This window comes from Chinchilla lanigera, unplaced genomic scaffold (assembly GCF_000276665.1).
Source record: "Chinchilla lanigera isolate Chin_1 unplaced genomic scaffold, ChiLan1.0 scaffold00005, whole genome shotgun sequence".
Taxonomy (NCBI): Eukaryota; Metazoa; Chordata; class Mammalia; order Rodentia; family Chinchillidae; genus Chinchilla; species Chinchilla lanigera.
This window is the reverse complement of record NW_004955406.1, coordinates 35,004,789-35,022,918: the sequence shown is the minus strand read 5'-3', so window position 1 is coordinate 35,022,918 and position 18,130 is coordinate 35,004,789. Positions and strand designations below refer to the sequence as shown.

At 34.9% G+C, this 18,130-nt stretch overlaps 1 protein-coding gene across 6 annotated transcripts in view; it reads right to left on the bottom strand.

The window, feature by feature from the left end:
• The window catches only part of Ptprc (protein tyrosine phosphatase, receptor type, C), a 121,819-nt gene extending 104,477 nt beyond the window's left edge, over positions 1-17,342 (bottom strand). For all 6 annotated transcript variants that reach the window (XM_013521946.1, XM_013521949.1, XM_013521953.1 and 3 more), the window contains exons 1-2: positions 17,231-17,342; positions 17,034-17,149 (exon numbers count right to left, since the gene is read on the bottom strand). In XM_013521946.1, the coding sequence (XP_013377400.1) occupies positions 17,034-17,106 (73 nt within the window). In that variant the 5' untranslated portion in view covers positions 17,107-17,149; positions 17,231-17,342. The remainder of the gene's footprint in view (positions 1-17,033; positions 17,150-17,230) is intronic.
• Positions 17,343-18,130: the final 788 nt, after the last annotated feature.

Sequence of the window (18,130 nt, the reverse complement as noted above, 5' to 3'; positions counted from 1 at the left end):
ACATTCTGTGCTACACACGTGTACTGATAAAGTAAACATTTTTAAAAAGTGAAAAAGACTGGTACTCATCACCTGTGTACATAAAATTTTAATATACCACATGATTGCTAAAGTAAAATTATTTTTCATAATAAAACAAGAAAAGAAAATATTAGCTATCACTGTCAGTTAGATCTACTACTTCTAGTTATTTCGATCAGAGCAGGTTAAGGTATCATTCTATTTATTTGCACAAAAAGAATTTTAATCTGACCCGTGTGCTGTGTTGTTACTGTCTGGCTATTTTAGGAGCATTCTGATGGACCTTCAGCCAATGAACGCTGTGAAGGAAAACATCTATGGCCCTAACACTTCCTAGAGTACTGCTTAACGTTCCTTTTATAGGGAGTTTAAAATATATTTAATTTTAAAAGCAATTGAAATTTCCATAATTCATTGTGTGTTGAAAGAGCAGATATTAAAATCATGTCAATTTTATTAACAAACATGAAGCACGTTTATCTGTGAGAGATTATTCGAAAAGCCAGAAGAAGAATATATGTTCTTTTCCATCAAATCAAGATGTTCAGTTTGTAAAATGGAGGCCTAGAGTAGAAGGCAAGTTAGGGTTCCTGGTATCTGTGGGAAGTGTAACTTCTGAGGAAATTATGGATAAAACACATTTTTAAACAAATTATGCTTTACTTTTTTGAACTCCTACCATTTTGAATGGTGAAGCTCTGCATCACTTCCAATTTAAAAAGAAAAATTCTTTTTACTTGTTACCGTGCTTAATTGTTTGATTAATCTTACATTCTTATGTCTAATGGACTGAGCAACTTCATTGAGGATAACAGTATGTAATATAGCAACCACTGTAAATTTCTATCATTTTGTCTTGAGGTCATGTATCATGTCTGTTATTTTTGTGTTGTTTTGATTTTGTCTTCAGTGTTGTTTTGTCAGTTTTTTAATTTTTAAAATAAAAAAGAATAATATAATATTTTGTATTAAATATGGAATAGAATAATGGGTGAAATAAAATAAAAGGCACAGAATTTTTCCACATAAACATCTTCATGTGAATATTTTGTCCCAAAATATAAAGATTATTCTTTAGCAGAAAGGGACTCACGATAAGCAGTTTCTTTCCTTTACCAACCAAAGCTAAAACAGAGACAATGTTGCACCAAGTCATGGCTTTATGAGTTGCATATTTGTTTGTTTTTTCTTTAGTGAGTGCTCTGTAGCAAACCCAGATGCTTACATAATGGATTAATTCCAGAATAGGATTCCACATTGACAATGATTGTACATTTCATATTTCTATATATTGATATATCGAGTAAGATGTGACCAAGTTCTAAGTTTGTAAATCAAGATTTCAACTTTTATCCTATTTATTTATTTATTTATTTTTGGTGCCAAGAATCAAACTTAGGACCTTGTGTTTGCTAGGCAGGCGTTTGTGCTGCTGAACCATACCTCCAGCCCCCTGCGCTAAGTATTTAAAGTGAAAAGAACAAGAAAAAAAAAGAAAAGAAAATTTACTTGTAATAGTAATAGTAATTTCTGCACTCCATAGTTTTCTAAATGCTTAAATAATTTGGCAATCCCTTATTTTATGACCCTTCATTACAGTTTATGAAGTATTTTCATGTTTATGTTCTATAACTACTCTAATTTATAACTATATATTAAAATTTAATTTAAGAGATGACATTGTTTTGAAAATAGTAAGAATTCACTTGCAATTCTTTGAGCATGATGCATTTTTTCTCTTGCAAATGGACTGAGATAGATGGGACAATATAGAAAGTTTAATTGATATTAATAGAAAATATCTGCAGTTTTACTGCTCTCCTGGAAAACAGAATGTGACAAAACTGGCACCAATTTTATATTTGACAACCAAAAGTATTTTTATTATTCTTATTTCCCTTGTCTTTGAAGGGCTCCTCATGTTGTATCTGACTAGTTCCACTTCCAGTGTTTTGAGGTTCTGCTGGCCTTTGATCTTTCCCTCGCCATTCCTAACCGTTCTTTCATCCAGCTTTCTCCCAGCCCTCAGCACTGCACCAGTCTATTCTTAGAAAGGGGGAAATCTTCTATTTCAAAGGCTGTGGTGATTCTGCCTTGTAGGTCAACCTAAAAGCATCTTTCATCTTCTTCAGTGTGAGAACCTCTCTTGATCCTCTGGGTGGACTGTGGGGTCCATCTGTTCCACAGTTACCGTTTCGCAAGGGGCCACCACAGCTGTTCACATTTAAAGGAAGGATATTCCTCTTTTATTTCAGTGGAATGCTGCTTCCTTCTTTTAAACTTTATCCTCCAAACTTCTAATAGGGAAAAGTGCTGTTTGCTCATATAACTGGGCTAACGCATCTTAAAATAGATTAGTTGGATTTATTAAGCTTTTATCTTCCTACTGCTTACACTGGATTCCGCTGCACCAAATTATGTTTCTAATTCACAGTTGACAGTGCCTCGTGCATAATTATCTATCTCTTACACACTAGCAACTATTTGCACAAGGTTGGCATTGATGTGCTCTCCCTCAGACTCCCTCTCCTCCCACTTTTTCTCTCACATTTGTTCATTCTTTCATATTCATTCATGAAATGGGTATGCTTAACTCCTTCCACATGAAATTAAGCAGTGTCAGGAGGAGAAAACTGTTTGTCTGTACTGAGCCTTTTCAAAATGATTTTACCATTAAGATCATGGTAAACAGCCGGAAGATCTGATGTGCCCTTTTTCAACCCAAGGAAAATGCCATAATACAAAAGAATTATCAACAATATTTAGATTACTTATTCTTTGAATTTCAGCATTGTTTTGCTTTCCTCACTGAATCTAAGACCATGGAACTGGGGCATGTGGCTCAGTGATACAGCACTTGCCTAGAGCATGACTCTGGGTTCCAACCCCAGCATTGCATAAATTAATTAACTTTTAATCTTATGTAAAACTAATAACCCAAATTGTCTATCCATTGAATTAATAATCCTAAGAATTAGGAACAAAATGTAAAACCAATTCTAAGTCTAAATAACATGGCATGCGTAAAGCTGTTTTGAGAATACAAGACTGTTAGAATACAACACATTATTCTTAGAATGTAATGCCAACCTTGTGCAACTAGTTGATTAGTATGTAAGAAACAGATGATTATGCACATAGCTACTATCAACTGTGAATTAGAAACATAATTTGTTGTAATGCACCAATACGTACAAGAGACACTCATTGTCACTTTCCTTTCCTGATATATTCTTCCTTAATTATTGTATTTAATATTAGAACAAGGAAACTTAAACATTTCTTTTTAGGATATGGTAACAAGTAATCTTTATGAAAAACTGCAAACAGAAGTGAACAAATTTACATAGATGAAGGTAACTGTAAACTACCCTTCAAACAAGCTATAAACTTAAGTTAAACGATATAACATTTATAAAATGCTGAGACTAGTGTCTGGCCCATGGTAAGTATTATTTTTTAATTAGCTAATTGTCTTATTAGCTAACTGCAATTCAGTACAAAACCAAATTATTTAAAAAAGGAAACACTGTTTAACAAAGTTTGCTAACTTGGAACTCAAAATAATATATATGCATATCTACCCTCATATATATTATTATACCCACTAACAGAATTATTTCTATTTGTGTACTGTGTACTTATCAAGGATATTAATTCCTACCTCATACCTGCCAAACTGATAATCAATTGGTTTACAAATTTCTCAAATAAATAAGTTAAAATTTGATTTATAAATATATCTTTTATGTAACCAAAAATTCACAAGAAAACTCCAACCTGTCCAAGGGCAGGCTTAAAATAAACACTATTTTAATTATTTCTGTCAATATACATCAAAATAATATATAGGCCACTAAGTAACTCTACAGAGCATTACCTTTTTAAGACATTTTCAGCAAAACTTCTAATTCATTAGTCTCTGTAATGCTTGTGTCTAGATGTCCCCCCTCAAAGCCTCATGCAGTCATTGGGGCTGGGGATTTAGCTCAGTGGCAAAAGCGCCTGCCTGGCAAGCGCAAGGTCGTGAGTTCGGTTCCTGGTACCGGAGAAAAACCAAAAAAAAAAAAAAAAAAAAAAAAAAAAAGCCTCATGCAGTCATAGGTGGGATTTTTCAGAGGTGGTTGGATCTAGAGTGTGTGATACTGGGATTGATTCATGGTTCAACACTAGAATCAAGGGCACTGGGATTGAGGGTGGGAGTGCTACCCGCCCTAAGTAGCCTGGATATAATATAAGGGATAGAAAGAGCTGTAGTTGTCCCTTGCTTGCTTGCTTTTCTGGCTTCTGCCTTCCATGAACTGTTTCTCTTCTGTGATGCCTGTCTGCCATGCCACCTGAGCCACCTGAGCCACCTGGAGCCAGCCAATTATGGACTGAAACCTCTACAAACTATGAGCTAAATAAACCTTCCCCTCTTAACTTGTGAGTGTTGGGTATTTTGTCTCAGCAATAAGAAAAATAACTAAAACAGTCTCTCAATATATCTTACAAATTCTATTAAATTATGTACATCTATGGCTTGCTTGCTTTTAAGTAACTAAGATAGCAAGTGATTTACTAGTGCAAGGTAATTCTTCCAAATATTATTATAAATCCCTTTATAATACTTTCCTGACAATATCATAGTTAAATAAGGATATTTTCCAGTTGTTAGAATGCTCACAATCACTGTTTAACCTTTCACAAAGACACATAAATTGGGATTCTTATATGGAACTCACCATAGTCTCACTGTGTGGTACCAGGTGTACAAAACCCTTTATGCTCATCAAGTTTTTCAACAACCACAACAAAATATTTGTCTGTCTCTCTTCACTGCCTATTCCCTCTCATTTTGTTTTCCCAGCTCCTCCTCCTAACCCCTTTAAATGTGAAGTGTCCCTAGAGGACTCAGAATTAGCTCTTTTGTTCTTCTAGCTCTAAATTTCCTCACACTGTCAGGTTTAGTCCCTCAGCTTTAAACTCTATCTGCCCACAAGAGTTCCAAACTTTGTGTCTCCAGTTGAAACCTATGTGATGGGCCCACATACATCTCTAATTAATCTCCTGACATCTCTGCGGGAATGACTAATGAGAATTCAGCTGTTAATGATGGACAAGGCAGAATCTTTGATTGCTTACCCCTAACTTACCTCTTTCCATTCCAGTAATCTAGGGGGAGGGGTCACTCTTGGTTCTGTCTTTGTCCCTTGAAACAATTTTTCTTGATTCTACATAAATCTCTTTTTCTACCTCCTCTTCCCACACTTAGTCTAGATTGCTATCCCTTTTCTCCCTTCCACAGATTCGTCTGGCTCCAGCCATTGATTTACACCAAATCTCTTCTTTTCATAGCAGTCAAATTGTTTCTCTAACATGGAAGGATTAGGTGATTCTCTTCTTTCAAATTCCACATCTGCAATCCCAACACTTTGGAAGACTGGAGAGGAGGATAACAAATTCTATCCCACTCTGGGCAATTTACCAACACAGCAAGGGCTGTCTCAAAAATAAAAAGTGCTGGAGAGGTAGCTCTGTGCTGAGGCCCTAGGTTCAATAGCCAGTAAGAGAGAGAGGAAAGGAGGAGGGAGAGAGGGAGGGGGAGGGAGGAGGAAGAGAGCAAGAGAAAGAGGGAGAGAGAGAAAGAGAGCAGAGAAATTCTAAATGGCTTCATCTCAATGCATTCAGTATAAAAATCCAGATTTTGTCCATTTCCAACTAGGCCCTGAGGTGTATATCCTGCTTATCTTTCTAGCCTCAAATTAACAAATTTAGTCTTCACATCCCATGCTACAGGTGCCTGACCTTCCTGTAACTGTGGCCACTGATTTGTTTTTTCATCACAAGCACTTTGCAGTTTCTCTTCACTTGAATCTTTATGCTTTTGTCAGGAAACAAGTGTCTCAGTAGCAATCAGTGCCCACTCTTCTTAGAGAAGCATGCACCTTGAATCTAGCCTGTCTCTATCATATCACCCTGTTTAATTTTCTTCACAACACTCATTATCTGAAGTCATCTCAATTACTCTTTGGCTAGCTCTCCTTGCCATGATGTAAATTTCGTGAAACTGGGTAATTTCTGTTCTGTCATTGTCCCAGCATTTAGGAAAGCTCCTGGCCCATGCTAAAGACTTTATCAACAACTCTTAAGTCAGTAAATAAATCTACTCATTGACTATTTCTTGTCATTATTCCCATTTTACATCGAGGTAACTGAGGGTTCAGAAAGTAATCTCCTCACTATTTCATGACGAGCAGGCTCAAATGGAAACTAGGTGAGATTTCAAACACTGACTTCTTAAGTATTTTCAAAGTAGAACTTCTTAGTCCAACATAGCTATCATCATCTCAGTGACTTCGAGCAGCTCCCTGGCCCTTTTCTTTGCCTAGCTACTTCCCTCATATCACTTCCTCTCACATCTAGACTCTGAATTTGCCTTGTTCCTTGCATGGTTTTTCAGTCATTACATGTTTTGATCCTATCTAAAGTATCAGTAAGTAAATTCAGAACATAAACACACAGATCATTGAAAAGTAGAAATACTTAGAGCTTATTAAGGACAAGTTAAAATCCAATTTTAGAAACCAAAATCATATTTGGAAATCTAAGTCAAAGCAGAATATTTATCTTCAATTATCTGGCTGGAAGTCCACATTCATCATATTAAACAAACAATCATGATACAGTATACAGTATACAGTATTCCTTTCTCTCCCCTCCCTGACATTGTAGCCAACTTATCTCTGGAATAGAAAAGTGTAAGAAGGCTTGAACAGGTTCATTTACATGCCTCTTGGATATCTATGAAAAGATTATCTGTTATCTATACTTCCTTGAACAAGAGGAGAGGGACTGGGGATTTAGCTCAGCGGCAAAGCGCCTGCCTGGCAAGCGCAAGGTCGTGAGTTCGGTTCCTGGTACCGGAGAAAAACCAAAAAAAAAAAAAAAAAAGAGGAGAACCTCCTGTGTTTTCCATGATCAAAGTGTTTAACAAAGGTCAAATTACTTCCCTTGTCTGCAAAACAAAAGGTTTAGATACCTTGGGGCATTATTCAATGGCTTTCACTTCATGTAATACCAAAAAACCATGAAGTGGGGGGAATCCATTCTTCCCATAGTATCACTCACAGCAAGACAGGTTCAATCTTGTCCTTTGTTAGCCTCCTTTTCAAGATCATTATTAATAAATCACTTTTTCATTTTTTGTGTGGTATCAGCACTCATGATAGAGACAAACTAATCAAATATCTCATTCTGTTTCTTATAAAAGACAATCTCCAATGAATTAGATCTTGCCAAAATGGAAGTGGCTCAGAGCTCAATGGTTCATGTAAGTAGCTAAATCAGGTGGGTGGGACTTACATGCATATTTCACACTAACAATGGTGAGAAACCACTCACTGCCCCCTGTTGCTCCCCCTCACAGTCACATCTACAACCACCTGAACGTAAAACTGAACAGTAACAAGTGTGGATCAACTCTGGAAAAACAACAGACCTAGAATCAGAGAGACCCTGATTAAAACACGAGCCCTCGCTTCACCTGAACCCAAACCAGGCATTAGCTGGTGACTGAAAAATTGCCTTGAAAAGCCACCAAAACAACCAGAAATGTCTCTATGTGAGATGACAGATGTTCTAATTTTTCTCTCCAAAGTTTATTTTCAAAATAATTCACAGAGCAAGCAAACTAAACAGATGAAGGTGATTGTCCCTTTTCATATCTCCCACCCATAGGTTTTAGTTTATAATAACGTACATAACTCAGTGGTAGCTCCAAACCTTCTGTAACTGAAAAGTCTTCACAGAAAATCTCCTCTACTTCGGGCCTGGAGCTTCAGGCAATTATAAGGAGAGCAGAGTTTTTACTTAGTATATTACAGGAAGATTGTAAAGTAGCAGTTTTTTAAAAAATCATCATTATAAAAGATTATAAACATTAATACTTATCTGCAAATGATGCATTATCACTTTGAAGAAGAAGCTTTGCACTGATGATGGAGATGGTAAAGATTTCAAATCTTGTTTCCGAGCAACTACTGCCACAAAGAGATTGTAGACTTCTTCAAGTTTGGCCTGGGATGTGCATCCCAGAATATAATACAAGTAAAGCACTCAGCAAAGAGTTGTTCATCAGATGAATTAAAGTAACTGGGTAGATTTTACTGGCCTGAGCATGGGTAATCTGTGAAATTTTACTTGCCTATGTTTTTCTGTATTTCTTAAATTGTCTATAGTAATTAGAGTTTGCTTGGGAATAAACCAAGATAAGTAATTTTACACATAGTTTGTGATAAAAACAGAAGGAGAAAAATAAAAGAAAGACTTCAAAGTTTCCTCTTCTATTTCTTGAGTTTTCCAAATTTTCTATCACATAGAAATTTTCACCTTATAATCCATCTAAATAAACAGCAACAAAAGGACAGAATGAAAATTTTATATATGAACCATTAAATTCTCTCTACAAACAGGGTTTGGTTGCATTCACAGCCCCTCTATTCACCAGCAAATGGGTTGCAAGGACCCTCAGGCACTGGTTAATGAGCAGAAACCTATGCTGAGCTCCCTGAGAGCACCTGCTACTGTGAGAACCAAGTAGAGAGCCCTCCACGGGTTCTTCACAGGGTCACCACAACGGCACAAAACTCTCCGGGTGTGAAAGGTGTGGAAGAGCAGGGGATGTAGTGGGTGTGGAGGGGGGAGGGATGTGACTTTGAACTCAGTTTTGAAAAGTAGTTATAATTTGCTCAACTGAAAAAAAAGAAAGATGTAGAGAAGAACTAAAAACAGCATGGCCAACAGCGTGGAGCAGGAAAATACTAAATGTTTCGGAAAATATAAGGTATAACAACATAATACAATGTGTGTTACAAAGTGGTTACAGAAAAAGCTGAAGAAATTTAGAGGGGGCTCAATTAGAACTGTGTGCGCAGGACTAACTGCTTGTAGTTTTACTAATACGTGAAGGGTGATTTGACTTCCTCTGCCACCATTTTATACTGATAGTAGCTGAAACTTTTACACTGATCTGTCTCTTTACTCTTTGCACCACTAATAAATAAAGTGGTACAGGGTACACATGCTAATTAAAATACCATACAAATGCATACATATAAGAGAATTACATGTAGTAATTCTAGATTACAGAGTAGTCCAACAAGAGTTTCTAAAATCCCTCATGGCTACTTAAGAAATAGTCAAAACTCTGTCTTAGAATCCCAAAAAGCATCCAGGTGAAAGAGAACTTCACTTCAAAATGAATATTTACTGATAGAAATATCAACACAACAGAAACTTTTAAATGGCTAAAATAAATGAATAAACTTGGCAAAAGTGAAAAATTAGAATATGTTATTTCTATGTAATATTGGAATGCAAAAATAAATAGAAGTGAGTAGTAGCTAAAAGAATACACCAGGAATGTTTATGGCTAAGTAGAAGAATAAAAAACGTTTAGAAAATGTAGGTCTTTATTGTTTGGCAAGTAAAATTACCCTTAAAAAAATAATGACTGTGGATTAAAATTCCCAGAGCCACAAACTACAATCAGTACAATTTGCTGTGCATAAAATTGATCCATCTAATAGTACTGGTTAAGTACAGAAATGAAATAAAATTGGCTCAGTAAATTTTTTTAAATGAAGAATTAGTAATTATGTTTTATAAAGCTATATACTATATAAATATTCAAGGAATTAAATTGGCTTAATGGAGGCTTATTTTCCTGCAATTCAAGAAAAGTTCGTTAAGTGCTGGTATACTCTAATGAAGGATTTGTTTTTATAAAAGTTGAGTCAAAGCATCTTTAGTACTAAAAATCACAGGTTTAAAATATTCTCTATCCATGGGGGATCCTTCATGGAGGGATATTCAAGGAGGAGCCTAGCCTTTTTGTTGTTGATGTTGTTGTTGTTGTTGATGATGATGTTTTTTGGTTTTTGGTTTTTTTTTTCCAGTACTGGGAATCGAACTCATGACCTTCTGCTTGCCAGGCAGGCATTGTGCCACTGAGCTAAATCCCCAGCCCCACGCCTAGCCTTTTGGAGAGATTATCCTGGTAATCACAAATATGGGCACAGTAGGGACTGAAGGAAAATAAAACTTCAGGCTACTATTCCCATAAGACATACTAAGAATCCCTAGCTCTCAGCTGTAGACTTACAACTCATTGTAAGTGACACATTTACAAACTATTTAGAAGGTAGAATTTATAGTAGCCTAAAAAAAATCCCTGAAACAGAGATTGCAAAATTAAAAAGAAATCAAAGATCTATGAGGGTTTATGTCTCTGCCACAGAGTCATAAAATACATAAAATATTCCTTTATGCTGTCACAGCATCTGAAATGAAGATGTATGATTTGAAATCCATGTTAAACAGATACCCATTGTGATTTCATGGGATTGCATGAATGAAATATACACCTTGACAAAGTATCTCATAATTGTTAAAATATTTTCACAAATATTGATTTTAATGCTCGCAACATTTTACAGATAATGAAACTATTCATTATTTTTACGTTACTTTAATCAATATGGTCTCATTCATAGAATTAGATTTCCAAAATATCTTAAGTCCAAATTCCATGTTATTCCTCAATGTCGAAGGGCTCCTGCCTTAAGTGGAAATATTTAATGTACAACCGTACTTCACCGCTATTGCATCCCTTTGATAATATTGCTCAACATCATTTTTATTTTTACAGGTTTCTCTAAACCATTTTTTTAATTGTCAGAACAAAGTTTTTAAAGTTAAAACTGCAGAGAATATTTTGTGAAAGAAAATCAGTGAGTTCCATTAAATTTGGTTTACCAAGTATTCATGATTTAGTACAAATAAATACGATATGGAGTTAGTCTCCTCACCTCCTGCTGTCCAGCGTTAGATCACTGTTTTGGAGGACTGATGATTTTCTTCCAATTGCTTGCATTTTAGTGGGAAATAATTTTTTAAATATATAAATAGTGCTCATTTTACCTCAACTATCACTGCATTGTAATTAATAACTTTAGCACAAACACAATATATGTAGAGGAAATTGAGTTTTCAGTAAAATAACTCAATTTAGACACTTGTCTCAAGTTTGGTAGGAAATGAATGTTTTAAACATAAAGGGCTTAGCATTAGAGAGGATGCTAACAGTTCTTGGAGACGGGTTGTGCAAAAAATTTATTAAAAATATTGAAAATCTTGGTGATTATTTTTGTAAAAGGGAACCAAATGTGTGTACTATAAATGGACATAGAAAATGCTTGTTTATTTTGTTGACATTGACTTTGTATACATTCATGCTTGTCACGGGAGACAAAGTAGAAAATCTCTGTGTCTTTCTTTTTTTGCCTTAATTTTACTTTTTGTGATTCCTGCACACACAATTATCTGCTTGTAACAGTAATTACTAAGACTCTTAAAACATACAAATAGAAGTCCAGATTAAATTTTAGATAATATTAGAAACTTTCTAATCTAAATATCGCTTAGGGCCATGTAGACAAAATCCAGTGATCAGTATTATTTTTTCTCTGCACACAGGATGTTATGTAGAAGCAGACATCACACATATCACAAAATGAACACATTGTGTAGTGTTTCTTTCCTCTCTCTCATTCCTTAAAGTTCCTTCTTTACTTAGGTGAAAGTCATAGCACTGACCCTTTGATAACAGACAACTGGAAGAGATCTGGGTGAGGCATACTGATAAGAATACTTAGACTAAACTGAATTTAAATTTAAGCTGAAGTAGAATTTCTATTCCAACTTTTTACTGCATAAATAACCTTACAATCTTAGAGCTGCAAAAACTCAAATGTCTTGGGTGATAAAAATGTTTTTGGCCCCACCCTGAGCTACACACACACATGTTCTGAACATGAAACTTTGCCTTCATCAGCCCTGTGTGTTCACCAACCAAATAAACAACCCTGACTGCACATCTCTACTTTGCATGTGATTGAAGTCCTTTATCCCACTGCCCAGTGAGAAATGATTCCTACAAGTCTCTGCGAACTTCCTGTATGTCCACCACCTCCTTTTCACCCTCCCCAACACCTACATAGCTCGAGAATCAGAAACCTCACCAGCATTTGCAAGGCCTGGCCCTGACTCTGCGTTTCCTCCTGCTAGATGGTGCTTCCCTCTCCGTTCAGTACTTTTCTTCCCATAGACATTGTATCTAAAAAAACGAACACTGAACCATAAGGGACATTAGCAAAACTGTCCAAAGAGCAAAGGAAATTTAGAAACAAACTTCGCAAACTGTGGATTTTTTAGAAGTAAAGAAAATCTTTCCCAACAAAAAGAAAAATAGGAGATAAAAGAAAAATAGAAGGTAAAATCTGTTTTCACCGAGATCCAAAATTAGTTTATGTGATTTTGATGAAATTTCCTCCCCCTGCCATTCTCTGCTATTTTGTCTCATGCTAACTTTTGCTCATTTTCTCTCTGTCTGACTTCTGTCTCTATCACTTCCTCTCTCCCTCCCCCCCCTCAGATTTTCTCCTCCTACTTCTTTATTGCTATATTCTGCAGCTTTATCAAAAATCCATTATTTATTCAGTGCCCAGTAACAAATCAGGTAGAGGAGATATAAAAGGTAAAGCATATAGTTTTTGCTTTCACGTAGGTTACAATGGCAGCAAGTCCACTGATTTTTATATCACCATCCTTACTATCGTCATAATCACAATATTTGAAACAGTACTTGGAAAATGCCAAGGGAAGCCTGTGAAAAGTGTCAGCAGAGATATTTGGAGCAACAGTGACAACAAAATAACCTCACAGAGGAGATGCGGCTTACACAGATCTCACGGCCTTGAAGCCATGTGGAGGAAATGGATGTGAAACCACCTGCTTCTTGGTCTTTTTTAATCAGTCACAAAAGAAAATGAAAGATTCCTGACTAGCTCCATGACCAGCTCTCAACTTATTAGTGGACCCAGTTGCTCTGGTAAGAAGGTTAAAATTTGTACCCAAGGCAATGATAAATATCAGAGGTCTTCCACTTTTAACTTACTGTGCTTAAATTGTAGGTGCTTAAGGAAAGTATGTCTTCAGATTTCTGAGGACGCTAATACAGTATTGTAGATAAAAGATAGTACAGACATGAATTGTGGTGATAGTAATGGAGATGAAGAAGGGGAAACAAGCTTTAGAGACTATTAAATGTGCTTTTTACTATATACACTGGAGTACTACTCTGCCATAAAGAAGGATAGACCACACATTTCTAGGTAAATGAATGCACCTTGAGAACATAATTTTAAGTGAAGTAATCATACACACATATTTAAATATAGCATTATTTCTTTCCCTTGTGTGAGAAAACCAAAGGGTGAATAAGGACTAACATGGAATATAGACATTGCACAATGGGAAGTGTCCCAGTGGGAAGGGGAGCAGGGTAGTGGGAGAGGGGAAGGAAAAGAAGGGAATGGGGGTAAGAAAAAGAGAATGGAAGGAAACAATAGAAGGAAAGTTCTATAAGTGAGAAAGGAAGTCAGAATTAAAGGGCAAAGAAGATAATGGGAAAAGATAATTAAGATATGTAGAAGTACAATTTCCCTATGATGAATGTGATCATTATGTATGTCAAAAACATACCAGTAAAATTAATTTTTTAAAAATATTAAGAAGTAAAATTTTGGGTCTGGATGCAATGGCACATGCCTGTATCTTTAGCTAGTGGGAAGGACATAGCATCACATATCATCACCATAAGCATCACTTGGCCTGTCTCAGTAAAAAGGCCAGGGATGCAGCTCGGTGGTAGAGCACTCCTGTGTTCAGTCACCTGTACTACAAAAAATATTTACAAAGAACAAAATTTCAGGAACTGAAGAGCATGTAAATGTTTGTACTCAGATATAGCAATAGATTTCACATTTCTGAGAGATTAATCTGGAGATGGAAATTTCAGAGCGCCAACACATAGCAGGGAATGATAATCAACCAGTGGTGGCAAACCTATGGCACTTGTGCCACATTGGGCTGTGTGTACCACTGAAAGCTCTAAACGGTTCAGCACCACTGAGCTAGATTATAAAAACAAATGAACAAATGTGGCCAAGGTAGTATGCTCCTGGAATTCCAATATATATTTTATTTTATTTTTAAAAATTTATTTATTCATTTATTTATTGGTACTGGAAATCAAACTCAGGACCTTGGGCTTGCCAGGCAAGGTTGTGCCACTGAGCTATATCCCTAGGTCTCCAATATTTAAAGGGGAAAGAAGTTTGGGGAACCAGCAGGTAGATGAATGATGCGCAGGTGCATAGGCAGATAATAATGAGCACATACAGCTCAGACATACATAACTTATATATGTATACACCTATATATAGGTATGCATATGAGCAATGTAGAAATATCTATATTCCTATACTAGCTATTTGTCACTGATGAAAAGCTATCAAATAGACTAAAATACCTAGCTCAAGTTAACTCCTCTGTCCCCATGCTTAATTATATAGAGTTAGAAAAAAAAAAAAGAAATACAAACCTGTGTCTCCATCTTATCTTTCCCCTAACTGAATGCACTCTTAATGTGAGTAATAATAAAAATTGCAGAAATTTTTTAGTAGGAAAATATGTTTAAAAATCAATAAGTATTCATGATCACATCCAAGAATCTTTTAAATTGTATTTAGCACATAATAGGATAGCTTATCAAATTCAGTAATACTTTGCATTGATTTCCATAATGTGTAAAGCGCGGTTCATGTTGTAACAAGAATTTTTTTTAAATGTAGATGGAAAAATGAGGAATTATCTCCAGGAAATGAGTCTTAACTGTTATGACTCATAATATAACTCAGCATACTTCAAGTGTGGTAATTCAAAATGCTCTGACCTGTTATCCTATGAAGTGGGAGATTTGCCTGTCATTATACCACTAGAAAAGCCAGAAAATGCTCACTCCCCAAAATCATCATTGTCCCCTACAATTATTTAGACATTTTGGACAAAATTTTAGTTTCCATTGGGCATAGCTAAGACAAATAGTGCAAGGAGATTAGAAACTGTTTTGTAGAACTGAGTCCATGATTGCTTTTGCCCTCATAAAGACTGAACTTTGGCCTTGCCTGGACCTGAATTTTAGAGATTTAAGAAAATATCTGAGTTGTGAGCATAATCACCTATGATATCTCTTCTATACTTTACTCTATTTCTTTGTTCCTTTAAAGTATACACTATAAATTTGTTCCTCTAAAATTTATTCTCTAAAAGCACTAATGTTAACATATAAATATAAAATACAGGATTCAATTCATGTATTAATGAATATATAATTTGAAAAACTGATAACTTTCCAAATTATACATCAAATCACAAATGTCTTTTGGTAATTAAAAATATGTTAAGTAACATTTGCAGATACAAATTATTACATTACTGTATTTCTTTTTGAAACATAAGCATATATTCAAGTCTAGTAATACCTTTTAGAAATATGCTTGCTATCAACGTTAATGTGAATGCTAGAGGTAAATGATCTTTTAAAATCAATTTATTGATCTATTCATTTATTTATAGTATACATTGTTCAGCAAAATGGATTTAAACGTTTCTAGATCGTACTTTACTGTTATTTTAATCATTAATTCACAGATTTTCCATATGGTAAAAAATTTAATAGGCTCATTTGAAATTTTTATGGTGATTTGCATTGTGGCTTCTAAAATTTTCATATTTATTAATTTTCATTTTAAAATACATTACCTCAGAGAGAACTTCTAATGGAAATTTGCTCTGATTTATGATAATACATATATATCACCTTCACAAAATTATTATTTTTAATTTGTCTTTAATTTTGATAAACATACAGGAATGTCAATTTGATGAAAAATTGACATTATAAAAAATTCTGTCCCTGTGCAGAATTTTAAAAATCTACCTTATTTATAATGAAAAATAAAACAAAACAAAACCACCATGACCAAAAGTTTAAACTTATAGTGTTCTTCTTCCTACTGGCATATATTTCCTCAAATATAAACCGACGATGTATCATATTCAAGAAGTAGCTACCGCCTTGCCTTTCAGAGATTTTTAAAAAAAAATTTAGAAGGCCTACAGAGGTTCAATTTTCAATATTCTTTTAATAATAAAGTAAAACAAGTTTTGGATTCTCCATCATAAAAAATATTACTTTGTCTATTTATGGATTACATTTAATAATCAAGCAAAATACATTTATGACCCAAACTGAAACTATTCAAGAAGCATCTAATAAATATACCATAAGGGTATGAAGATTTCAAACTTAAAGAGGTAGGAGACCCAAATGTGTTACATTTTTCTGTAGAACATAACATTTGCATGAGTCTAAAGAATTTAAATATTTCTGTCTCGTTGAGGCTGTGATACCTGCTCATCGCCCAAGAAGGGTGATGGCCACATCAGACTTTCCAAAACAAAAATTCAGGAGAACTGTAAGAAAACTAAACTTGATTTAAAGTACATTCTGTGATAAGAATAGGCAGAAAGTTAATATTTTATTAAATACTTAAATATTTTAACTATTATATACCTAAGTATTTAGTAAAATATTTTAATAGTAATCAAAATGGAAGGAAAAAAACTCCTGGTCCAGAAAGAGGGAGTGCCTTACATTCAACCAAAGTCATCTCGTGATTTTTATATAGGATTTATTGTTGTTAAAAGCATAAAAACTAATTTATTTAGCCATTAACCAATTCCTTAGATTTTGTAAACCATTCTTCACCTCACTTTGGGGATGAAGAAACAATGTTGCTTTTGTAACATCCTTGAAGAGCTTGTAAGTAAAGATACAGACAATGTTTGTCTTCTAAATTGTGATTTTTCTTGCAGTGCGGTTTTCAAACAGAAACAAAGTATTCTGTCACACAAGGAGAGCGGTGCCTCCCTGCCCAACACTGACCATTTACCGCAGCCTTATCACTCCCAGTTACCAGCACACAATACATTTCTAATGTCTACTTCAAACCAATATTATGCCAAAAGGGAAAAGATTAAGGAAAAATTAATATTCTCGTTCTTACCTGTAACACATATATTTGTATCCAGGAAGGCAAAGCCAAAGACCAAAAGTTGAAACCACAAATGCATGGTCATATCTGGAAATCAGCCGTATCCCTAAGAAACAGCATGCGTCCTCCTAAAAGGCAAAATACTCGTTATCTTTCTGAAAGTTTTTCTCTGCAAAACTAAATCAAAAATAAAATAAATGAACTCGTACTCTTCACTGTTGTCTTATCAGGAGGGGAACAATTTCCTCCTCTGCTGTCCTAAGAACAAACCACTTGCTAGCTACACAAACTGCTAGGTGATGATGTCAGATTCGGTTTTACTAACTTCTCCAAAAATACTGTAAAGGAACCTCTTTGCAGGAAGTTAAAAAAAAGTTTAAATTTACTGCAATAGTGTCTTACTTCCTTAATTCAAGTAATTACACTGTTAGTAGATTTTTTTAAAGGACTTTGCCCCCTCCAAAGAAATGTTTTTAAGGTATTCAAATAATATTTCTCTACAGAATCCATTATGTGTTTTAAACTGCATTATCACCCAAAATAATCAAGAATTTTCTGAGCTAGGAAATGATAAAACAGATTCAGCATGGATATCACAAAATAGGAACTGGCAAAATGATACAGTAACTAAATTAGTGAAGATCTGAATTAGATTTATTAAGATGACCAAGTGAAGGAATAAACTTCCTATCTAGTTATTTTGGGTTACAAGAATCATTGACCATAGGGTGTTCAAAGCTCTGCAGTAGATGGCTTGAGAAGTTAAACTCATTTGCTATGCAAAGGCATCTCAGAGGGTGTAACAGTTTCCCCTGAATCTTTTGCAGATATCCTTGTGAGACTAGGAATAGAATCAAAATATTGCTTCTACCACAGCAAATCCTGCTTCCAACAATAAGTACTTCTGTGACCTAGAACATTCTCCTTGTTGTTGATGAGGGAAAGAAGAGCAGTGAAAACAAGCTGTCGTCTTTTATAAAATTGAGCCTTTTTTGTCTTTGTTGCAATACTTTCTCAACATCTTGGATAAATCAAAAATTAATATACAATATACTTTGTGTTCTAATAGTATTTTTACTAAGTCCATCAATTAGGAAGGTGCTTACTGG